The following is an 11,291-nucleotide window of genomic DNA, read 5'->3' as shown; positions in this document are numbered from 1 at the left end:
CCGAGTGTAACCAAACACTGCCGTGGAGTAGCAGTCAGGATGCGACAATTGTTAGGTACCGCTCCAGATAAGTCCCCCAAAGTCGATGCATAATCAGCACTAGTCAGGCGGCATATAAACCCTCCAGCGATATCACCCATCGCCCACTACCGAGCAAACCAATGGGAATAGCGCAACAACATCATCGCCTCGCTTCGTCTCAACTGCGAAAAACAACGGACGAAAAAAAAAGGGGGGGGAGACGGGGGAGGCCAATCCTGCTGCACGAATTATTTCGGGTTTCGGGCTCTATCATTTTTTCCCTTCCCTCTCTCCCTACTCAATTTCTCGTCTCCTGGTTGACTTACTCATAATCTCCAGTCCTCCGTGAAAGCCTAGCTGTTGTATGCAGTAGTGGCTTGCTAGGCAAGAGCCGTCGGCGCCACGCTCTGCTTCGGGGGGTCTATTCCGCCTGGACGACTCGAGCCACGTCCATCAATGTAGAATACGATGGTCGCCTAGGCGAAAATGGTAGACTTCATCTCTGGCATCGAACGATGTTCTTCCCCGCTGCGGTTCTGAATCTGGTTCTGACAGGAGGGGGGAGGGACCCTTGAGAGCCGGGCCACACACACCTAGGTCTGGCGACGAGGGGTGCCTCGGTGCCTAATACTTGTTACTTGCTTGGCTGGCCGTGTCATTTTTGACCCTTTGGCTCGCATCGCAACGGGCGTCCGGGACGAGAATGCGGCTGATCTGGGTTCTGGCAGGGGCGATTTCCTTACCGCTTTCAGCACTTCTTGTCTCCGCCATCCCCGTCCTAATGAACCCATTCATATAGCGCAATTGCAGGGGACTTTTTTCCTCTCTTCAGATTAAGCGAACCGCCAATGCTGTTACTGCCATCGCTATATTGGCATCATCATCAATCGCTGAGCCGGCCCACCGTGCAAAAGCACGTGTGTTGTTTCTCGCCCTTCGCGCAGGTGACAGCTGCTCCGTGTGCGATGCGATGCGGGACTTTGAAATGACCCGAGACCCCTTTTGGAGGCGGCGTCCTGCCCTTTTTTTTTTTTTTACTCTTCAATTTTTCTTCTGGCTCCTGGCCAAATAGATGTATTGCATCGGGATTGCAGTAGCGCCATAAAAAAAAAAAAAAAAAAAAACACGTTACGCAGTGCGGGCAGGTCGAAGTAACCTTCCCGAATCGGGCCTGACTTTGCCCCTCGGGTGGTGGGCGGGCAGGCCTGATGATTGGTGCCGGCTCTCCCATCTCCCTTTCCGTACGTTCGGTAAAGGGGAAACGTGGGCCTGGGCAGGCATGAAACGCATGTTCGGTAGCTTCTGTCTTCTGTGTCTGTCTGCATCTACGTCTGCGTCTGCGTCTGCGTCTGCGTCTGCGTCTGCGTATGTATCTGGTCGTGCCTGCAACCCTACGGAAGCCTCGATCTGGGTTTTTGCGGCTGCTTCGCGGACGGAGGCTGACGGTTCCGCGAGCAAACAAACCTGCTCGCCAAGTCCACCATGATGTGCAAAGCCGGGTTGTCGGTGCTCAGGTGACCTATTCTTACTCTTGGGCAGAGGATGAGAGGGGAGAGGGGAGAGTCGGCCCCTAGATAAGTTTGGCTTGCCAGAAACCATTCATCCCCTCTACGAGATAGAATAGTGTGATTGCTACCTGCTAACACTACTCAACTCTGCCGGCCCGGTAACAACTTCGATCCTTACAATACTTCAGGGTGATATATACACGATATGCTCCGTACTACTACTCCCTGTACCACAGGCATCTCGGTCCTCTGTACCACCCGAACGACTGTCAGTGTACAGTACAGCACAGTACGGCACAGTAAGCATCGTCACAACACTACCTAGGCCTGTGCAATCCTACGGGGGATGGTTGCAACGTTGGCCGCCACCACACAATAGGCTCATGAGCCTGCCGGTGTCCTGCCAGATAGGATCATGGATGGTATGACCCGCTCTGGGCAGGCCTGCCTGCCTACCTACATCCTACATGGAGGCTACTGTAGGTTAGGTCGGGTGCGACATGCTACCACATATGCCTATTCTTAGACGGATGGCGAGATGGCCCTGGCAAGCAAGCATCACCACACCGGGCTAACCTACGGCATAATACATGCGGGATGAATCGAAAAAGGGCTAACTCCCCCGTGGCCTGACAGCGGTTCGTTTCTCGGTCCGGCCATCACCTGCATCGCCTTCCATGCAAAGAAACGTTGTCGTAGTAGTAGTTGGTGATGTTGTTATAGGTATGCAGTGAACGCCGTACGGGGAGGGCAGTCCAAAAAGCCGAGCGGCGGCGACGGGTACGGCGACAACGAAGGCAGTCATGGGTAACTACATACTTACATAACTGACAACAAGAAGAGATGGGGAGCCAATCTCGCCACTGCATACTCGGCTACCGAGCGAACGACCTAGACCTAGATATACGGCCCCGTCGAGCGCGCTTTCTTGGTTCGCTCTGATCGGAGTCGAGAATTTCCTCCAAACAGAGGGCCACTTGCTGACTTCGTGCCTCTCGCCTGCGTGTGCCTCCTCTTGGGAGTTGACTGATTGCACACAGCCACGAGGTTGCAAGGTAGTGAAGTTTGGTAGCGCGTGCAGTTCGTTCCAGAGATGAAGCCACCGGCTGTTCGACGATTGGGTGGCTTACCTGCATTTTCCATCGAGCATCATCAATCATCATCCTAGGCACGACGCCCCCCCCCCGCCTCTGTCTGGAAGGGGCGAAGGAGCGCCGAAGTCTGCAGTGTAGAGCCGTAGTAGAATAGCGCGCCTCCGAAAGGATCGATTCCATTGCCCTTGCCATGACGGCGCGGCTTGCGTGAGAACCCAGCCCAGCTTCCTTATCGAGACCTAGGCTTCCGACACGACTGCGGTTGATTGGTCTTGTGTAACCTACCCTAATGGCATAATATTGCCGGCACGATCAGTCCATGAATCGCCAAAATCCTGAATAGTTACGTCTAGTTTAGAAACAAGATGAGCCGGCGGGTGGTTCCATCAATCCCTTGCCTTGGATCGGCGCTGTTGGGAGGCTTCGAGTCGGAGTTCGCTTGCGGTCACTGCATCATGAAAACAACGTCCACGTCAACAGCATCAGCAACAACAGCGACTGTCGGGACAGTCGGGTTGTTTCGCCTAAGGCGTGCATTCGGAATGTCATCCAGAACTCACTGGGCCTCCCTGCCAGCTCATAGACATCCGCGGAGTTGAGCAATACTTACTTTGCTGCTCCACGCTCCTCCTGTCGATCTGATACGGCTTACATCATGATCGCGTGGCCAACCTGCTTATGTGTATGGATTACGGGGTTCGACACGGCAATCGTCGTATGTGTGTACTCAAGTGTACTGCAAGACCGAGAATACGAAGTCCATACCGCCTCATCTTCATGTCATATGTCCTGCGGCGCTTCACGTGTGTCAATTTGTCCCTGCCAGAACAACAAAAACTACAGATCTTTCGACGTATTCCTCGACAGGCCAAATATGGCATGCAACGGGGACTACGGTGGCTATCATTAGCCAGTGAAGCATCACTTGAATTGCCATGGTTGTGACCTACGTAGTACCAAATAGCAGTAGAATACATTTCCCGAAGCAATACCGAGAAAGAGCGCTGTATGCCGCTTCTACCGGGTGCCATACAGCGCCTCTTCATGATCCTTCGACCGTCAACATAATCCGAGCGAGCCAACTGAGGGCAGCAAGACATTTCACTGTCTGGGATGCCGGCAGACACCGAGTTGGTGTCCTAAACCATGGTATGGCTTCGTCCAACACCACCTCGTGAGGTGGTGCCAGCAGGTATGGTGGTCAGACAACGTGCATTGGGGCGGCTTTCGTGTCATCCACATAACCAAACAGACGACTCAGTGGCCATCATCCATGCGGTTCTCGAGAGGGCAGGATGAAGGCAATAGCCACACAGACTTTTCCTTCAAGACTCTATATCGACTCGATGACCTCTGCTGTCAACTAAGAGGCGGCTTGCAGTTGAGACATTTGCCGTCAGCTTAGATCCAGGCTGGCGTGTAAAGGCTCTCCTCTTCACTCCGATTCCGGTGAAATTTCATTGCCCATAGCCGTAGCCAGTGTTCTCTGGTTATTTCGTGGTCGTAAAGCCCCGTTCGACTACTTGTGGATTGGAGTTACATGTGCGAGCGACGCTGTTGGCTCCCAGGCCGGCCCTGCTGCCCCCCCCCCCTTACTGAGCTTTACAGCAATGTCCTGTAGAAAATGACCATCAATGAGCTTATGTAAAAGTATCAAGACCTAGGCATTGAGCTGCTCCAGCCGGGCTGGGCTAGATTTTGGAGATATAGCTTTTGCAGTACCCCTTGCGCCAGTACACTGCCCTGGGGATACGGTTGATTCAGGTATGTAATGTAGTATGTTTCCAGCTTCTTCCTTCATCATCTGTCCTCGAAACTTTGCTGCCACCTTTCCGACCTCCTGAGCCCTTCTCCTAAGCAAACAGTGCTGACTCAACGCACGTTCCTCATGGGGTTTCTTCTGGATTGTACCTGCGATTCGAATCCCGATAGGTGTGACGGCTGGTTCTTGATTTGCCCCAACCGACCTTTAATCTACAACCCGTTAGATTTCCCACAAAGCTCCCGCCATGCGAAAACACGACCGACTACATATTAATATACTTGACAATCTGACCTTTGGTGGTCGGCGATAGTTCAATATTCGGACCAACGCGGCCGCCAGGCCCTTCTTCGAAAGGGGGCGGAGGGGGTCGGATAGCCTGGACCATATGGGTAGACTACAAGCCTGGACCATATGGGTAGACTACAGTAGAGTCCACGGACAGCGAGTGACAGAGGGATATCTGAATACTCTATACACTCCATACAAGCTTAATGCCTCGTGTAGAAAGACAGCTTAGGAGAACTGCTTTGAAGTTGGCTTGACAGGCGGCACTCGATCACTTCTAAATCACCTGCGACAAGAGCACCGTCAAAGTCATTGTATCACTAGAGCCGGTGACTTCTGCCTCGGGACCAGCGACGAACGACAAGTGATCATGCTACAATGACCTCGGGCTGCTTCTCAGCTGTTCCCCGCTACTACAGACACAACATCGGACAGAGCCGAGGGCGCGCAAATACGTCGACATGATGAATGCCTCCAAAAGTCCGGAAATAATGTCTTTCTGAGACTGTGACCTAAGGCATTATGTGCCATATGTATACAACTCCTTGCTAGCTAACCTGCTACTTAAAATGACTTGGGTGCAACTCCATGACCGTGAGACCCAATCAATCGTACACGAACCGCAACTTTTCCCTGTCTCCCGGCAAATCAGTCGCTGCTTGCCTTTGCGACCAACATGTGTGCCTCCTCGATGGCAGAGCGACGTCTGAACACGCGCAACCACCGTTCACCCCATCGTTGAACGAGCTCTACTCGTTTTCCACCCAGGCCGTCCATAGGTTCGGCCGGATCCATCATCTGATCCTTGGAGCCCTCGGCCCAGCTGGTGAGCGCATCATCCATCGACTTGAACAGATCTCGCATGGCCGCGACTTCAGTATCAGCTGCGCCATCAGCCACCCCGCTGGTAAGCACTTGACGAACGCGGCTGGTAACCTTGACGACTGTGTTGAGAACAAGCTCAAAGACCCAAGATTTGCTGAGCGCCTCGCCCCCGGGGCCTGCCTTGCCACTGACAAGAGCCCAGTCAATGACAGCACCAGGGGTAATTATGCTATAATTCAGCAGCTTCTCAATGATGACAATGGCGACGCCTGGCTGCGCTGACCAGTATGAAATCACCGACGTGATGATTTGCAGCCGAGCAGCTTCCGAGGCAGCGCCCACATCGAGTAGTCTATCCTTCGTACGCTCGATACAAGCAAGAACGTGGGAGAGCGACTTGGATCCGACCCAGCAGATGGCCGTCATGAACACATCGGTGCTGGACACAAGGGGGTCAATCGACTGCTCGAGTGCGGCAGCATGAATACGGGCGATGACGGGCTGGATTTCCTCGTCGGGAGCCTTTCTTTTGAGCAACTGAGCCAACTCCTTGCCCTCAGCAGAGAAAGGGGTGTGTTCATTGTTGTACTTGAAGTCCGGCGTGTCTTGCTCCTTCTCAGGCCCAATAAGGACCTGGTATGGGGGAGGGAGCGTGCCTTTTATACGCTGTGCGAAACTCAGTCGAATCTCTTTATCAAGCGCGCCGATGATGAAGGCCTTGCACGGGTGGATGTCGGGAAGTTCTACGTCGTCGGCCCATTCGGTCCATTTCCACATGAACCCGAAATTGCTGAGATGGTGGGTAAACCAGTCCAAGAAACGGTAGCCGAGCTCAAGGTCTAGTTGATGGGTGTTATGGTAGGCGTAGCGAATGGCTCTGCCCAAGCTGGGAGCTATCGCAGCTGGTGCCAGCTTGCAGGCCTCAGTCAGTACCGAATGGTAATACACCAGCTTGTGCTCAGGACTGGGTAACTGGAACAGCTGGGAGAAAACAGCGTCCACAGCCACATCCTCGGGCTTCCAGGTAGATCGACCGCCATCGATATCTCGCAGTCGGTCGAAAGGCGTTGCGCGTTTAACGAACGTGCCGTCTGCAAAATAGCAATCAACATCAATCAGATACCGTGCTGTGACATTACGATTGAAATCCATGATGTTGATCGTGTCGAGCAGCCCGTCTCGGATCAAGGAAGCAGCGACATTGCTGACCGGCGGTACCGACTCAACCTCCTGATTGGCATACACAGACATGTACACCTCGGGGAAGAGGGCCCGTGGGCCTGTGACGACGGCCTCAGGCACGGTGATGGCAGGAAGAGGGTGCTTTTGAGCATTCTCCATTTTCTCCTGTAGCTCGATCTCTTCCAAGGGCATCTGCCAAGGCCGGGGCAGACACTTCAGCTCCCAGCCATTCAGGGCTTCGTTCTGGAGCTGTTTCTGCAGCAGCCCAATCAAACTCGAGTTTGCGGTGGGACTCTCCTCGCCTTTCTCGGCATGATGAGGGTCGATGAGAACCTGAAGCGCATGGGGTTCAGACGCGATGACATCAGTCTTGTCCATCAGATCGGCCGCTTTCTGTTGCCCTTGATTCGACCCGGTTGCCATGATGTATGGTATGGTAAGCAGGATAATCTTGACAAGTTCAGTGCCAATGGTGTCGTCCGAGTTGCTTGTTTGAAGCTCGACGGCGCGGTTGAACAGCTCTTCCAGAATCGGGAACAGTCCATCGCCCTCGAGGCAGCTCTGGAGGCAGGCAAGAAGCTTGAGATAGAGCTTGACATCACGCCACTCGCCCAGCTTGATCTTTTCCTCGGTCAAAGGTGCGATGCGAGCAAGAACGTCGGTCGCAACGTCCGGCTGGATCGAGTTGGCGACGAGGACGACGGCAGCGACGAAAGGCGTCTTAAGTGGCTGCTCCACAACGATCTGGGGGACGAGCTCGAGGAAATTGCTTTTGACTTCCTCCTTCTCATAATTGTCGGCTACCATGTGCGCGGTAGTTTGAATTTCTTCGTGCCATCGTCGCAATGGTGATTCGGCCAAGGTCAAGAGTTGTTTCCGAATGCGAACATGCAACGGTGGCTCGTTATACCGGCGACGCTGAGGTCTGTGGTCGGATTCGTCGTCATCTGATGAGGTGGTGAGCTCACGGTCAAATGAAGAACAATTTGTGCTTCCCAGGCGTCCAGGGCGAGGCGACAGAGCGTAGTTGGGAAACGGGAACGGGAACAGAAGACTCACCTCGATAGCGTCGTTTGCGGTTGTAGCCGCCGCCGCCACGGCCTCCTTGTCTACGATCGTAGTCTGCCATGATCTGTTCCGATATGGCTGTTGGTTGACCGAGTGCAGACCGTTGGCATATGTAGAATAGAAAGTTGGAAGAGCTGAGTGGCTTTCCTTACCAAATTGTCAATTGACGGACGACGTGATGAGACGCGACATGTACCTAAAGCAGATAGCTAGGTAGGTTAGCTCACGGTTGGATCACTGCGAGGTAAGCAGGTCCACATTGGAATCAATCAATCAATCAATTGATGGATCTTATGCCGGGTACTTGACCGAAGTACCTACTTCACCTAGACCCATCAATCAAATCCATCAATACAGCAGCAATTCCAGCTTACCTAAGCGAAGCCTGCACTTCGGTGGCGGTGTCTCTTTTATCCGATCCGCCTCAGAGCTGCCCAGTCTCCCAGTCGAGAGACGGCATGAGTTGCTGGGTAGGCAAGTAGGTATGTTGTTACGAGGATGGAGTTGAATGCCTACATGTAAGTCAGTTACCATGTGGACTCTGCAGTTAAAATGCGTAATTGCCAGTGGCAGTTTGTGACGTTCTCCTGATCTATTCACAGGACCCCTACCTGGTGAGATGTTTGAGAAGCAAGGCAAGGAAATATCACTCGTATCACTTCACGTTGACCGCATCACGGAACTACGAAGGCATGGAAATTTATCATCTGTTTCGGGTGATTTCTCCGTCATCTCTTCCTCCATACACGCAGCAACAGCAGTCTTCCCTCATTGCCGTCCGAGCCAAATGAGCCATCCCTTCCGTTTTAGAATACCTTTCTTTCGACGGCCCTTGACCGTTACGAGCAAGTCGTTAGGGAGTAATGAAAATCTGATTGTGAGAAAGTCATGCCAAATCTTCCTGAGGGAGACCACTTTCCATTGTGCTGCTACTGCATCAAGAAGAGCACTCCGCTACCTCCCAGGATCTGTCCTCCTTGTAAGCGGGATGCCACCAAGCATCACTCTGTGGCCTTTCGCACCATAAAAGATATACGCCAGATCATTCGCCCTCCTTCCCTTTCCCTTTTGGACCTTAGTGGTAATGTAATTTTTTTTTTTTCGCAAGACCACCTGAAGGGTGCCAGCTGCCTCGTGGTCCTTCCACCACAAGGTTAAACTGAGTAATCGAACAAGATGAATATTGAAGTGAATGCGATCGCAATCGTGCAGAGAAGAAGTCTAAGCGAAAGGGCCAGTCCGTTGCTGCGCGACCCAGCCATAGTTTCAAGGCGCAGTGCGAAGAGGACAGTCCTTTATTCCATGAGGACAATCATTGGGGGGTATCGTGGGTTCCGAGGGAAAATGGGGTATAATCCCTTGCATAGCTCAGTAGACAAGTCCTAGACGGAAGTTTGTTCGAGCTGTTTCAGCTCCCGGTCAGTTCGTACCACCATCGTCATAGCGGACACGGGGTAGGGAAACCGATCCGACATTGAACCGATCACCAACCCGCCAACAAGTACGCAGCTCCGATGCGGACAAAACCGTCACGAGCCACATTAACATGCTCATACATAAAACGAACGTCACTAGATCAACTCTCAAGACTTGGCGGATCGTAACCAGAGTGCACGGCCGGGCGTGAGCTCAGTCCAGCTTGGCCATCATCTCTGCCTTCGGAATCGGCGTGAAGTTGTCGATATCTAGCCCGCTGGCTGCCAGGGATGCCTTCAGATGTGTCGGCACGAGCTTGTGGTTGAGCGATGGTGCTATCGACAGTTCTGTGCGGGGTCAGTAAGCGAGTGGGGGAAAATGACGTCTCGTCAAGAGAGGTGGCGACACTTACCATGCCGTGTAAAGTTGAACAGCGCAGGCAGGTCCTTGAGAACGCCCGTAGAGTGTCGCGAATCTGGGAGTTTGGTATTGGGCTCACGGAGCTCATCGAAGAAGGGGTGAACCATGGCATCAATGGCCCCCAGGCGCTCAGTGGGCGTGTACTCGAGTAGTTTGGCGATCAGGTCCAGAGCGTTTGCATCTGCCTTCCGGAAGACCTTGCTGAAGGGGTGAGGCTTGATCTGGGGGAATTTGTGCTCCATGTAATTGGGGTTCATCGTTCGGATCTGTTCGCGCGTTGGTGTTCCGAGGACCTTGATGATCTCCACCAATTGATCGATGCCCGACTCGCCAGGGAATAGCGGCTGCCCAAGCATCAATTCGGCCATCACACAGCCCGTTGACCATACATCTAGTAGCCGATTAGGAAAAGAGGAGAATAAAAAAGGAGACTAGAAACGCAAGTGGTTCAACTCACCAATCTTTGTTGTGTAGTTGGTCGCGCCGAAGATGAGCTCAGGCGCCCGGTAGTATCGAGAGCAAATGTACGAGACATTGGGCTCGTTCTCCACCAAAATCTTGGCGCTACCGAAATCGCACAGCTTGAGTATGCCGGTGGAAGGGTCGAGAAGCAGGTTTTGAGGCTTGATATCGCGGTGGCATATGCCCTGCGAATGAATGTAGGCCAACGCTCGGAAAAGTTGGTAGATGTACAGCTTAACCTCGAGGATAGGCATGGTCGACTTCATCTTGTTGAAGAATCGAGAGGCTCGGTAGACGGTCTCGGGAACAAACTCCTGTACCAGATTCAGGTACACCTCGTCTTTCTGTACTCAAGTCAGCAACCCGACGCCCACGTCTCCCAAGGGCGCATTGTGGGGGTTTTGCTCACGCGTTCTCCATTCGAGTAGTAGAATGCCTTCAATTGTACGATGTTCGGGTGTCTGACGATACGCATGATTTGCAGTTCACGGTTCTGTAGTCTTGGTCAGAATTGGGTGCGTTGCAGCAGCTGGGGAAATCGAAGCCGGCTTGCCTTGAATCTCTTGTCTTGCAAAACCCGCTTGATGGCGGCATCTTCGCCCGAGGGGGACAGCTTGGTCTGAAAAACGACGCCGAAAGAGCCATTGCCTACGATTTTGCACTGGGTGTACTGCAGGTCCCTGGTCTCGCCAGTGATGCCATCTTGCACCTTTTCGCGGATGATTTCTGTGTCCAAGTTTAGTTTCTCTAATTGCCCAATCATGCGCCCACCCGGCGATGAGGGATTGCTCTCACCTCCCATCCGAAGGGAGTTAAAGGCCGCATTCGGGCGGTTGGCAGACATAATGGTGGTTGAGTCGGTCAGTGCGACGAAGGGTGGCCGTGAGGGGCGCGAGGTTGATAAATGCTGTCAGCGGGGTTGAGTTGTCTTGTCAGGGCGGGCGGGTACGCTGGCTCGTGCTGCCGTGTTGGGCGACTGATAGTTGTGCGGACCTTGTCGAAGAGTCCGCGACCGAAGACAATGATGACAATTGAAACAAATTGCTCGAGTACTTATGACGCCGAGAGCGACGAGGAAAAGGGTTTCTAAAAAGCCCCAAACAATGTATTGGTTGAGTGCTGCTTGTTGGCCGATTGATTTGATGGATTGACCGGATGGTGGACGAAATGGCGGGTGGATGAATGGTTGCACACTGTCTTTCCCTTGCCTTTGGGGGGTTTGCCTGCCGCCTTGCCGGAAATAGG

At 53.1% G+C, this 11,291-nt stretch overlaps 2 protein-coding genes across 2 annotated transcripts; both read right to left on the bottom strand.

Moving 5' to 3' along the window:
• Nucleotides 1-5,321: 5,321 nt before the first annotated feature.
• Nucleotides 5,322-7,809, bottom strand: PG985_001241 (cap binding protein; the record flags this gene model as incomplete). Its single annotated transcript, XM_066821010.1, has 2 exons — nucleotides 5,322-7,627; nucleotides 7,740-7,809. The coding sequence occupies 2 exons, from the start codon at nucleotides 7,807-7,809 to the stop codon at nucleotides 5,322-5,324; spliced, it is 2,376 nt and encodes a 791-aa protein (XP_066691889.1).
• Nucleotides 7,810-9,377: 1,568 nt separating this feature from the next.
• On the bottom strand, nucleotides 9,378-11,084 carry PG985_001240 (kinase-like domain-containing protein; the record flags this gene model as incomplete). The annotated part of the gene is made up of 6 exons (XM_066821009.1): nucleotides 10,842-11,084; nucleotides 10,600-10,772; nucleotides 10,456-10,539; nucleotides 10,042-10,390; nucleotides 9,577-9,975; nucleotides 9,378-9,511 (listed from the first exon to the last, which is right to left on the bottom strand). Exons 1-6 carry the CDS (start codon nucleotides 10,888-10,890, stop codon nucleotides 9,378-9,380), a joined length of 1,188 nt encoding a protein of 395 aa, XP_066691888.1. The 5' UTR covers nucleotides 10,891-11,084.
• Between the last annotated feature and the right edge of the window lie 207 nt (nucleotides 11,085-11,291).

Source organism: Apiospora marii (assembly GCF_038362585.1).
Source record: "Apiospora marii strain CBS 49790 chromosome Unknown utg000001l_segment0_segment0, whole genome shotgun sequence".
NCBI lineage: Eukaryota > Fungi > Ascomycota > Sordariomycetes > Amphisphaeriales > Apiosporaceae > Apiospora > Apiospora marii.
This window is presented reverse-complemented; position numbering and strand designations above follow the sequence as displayed.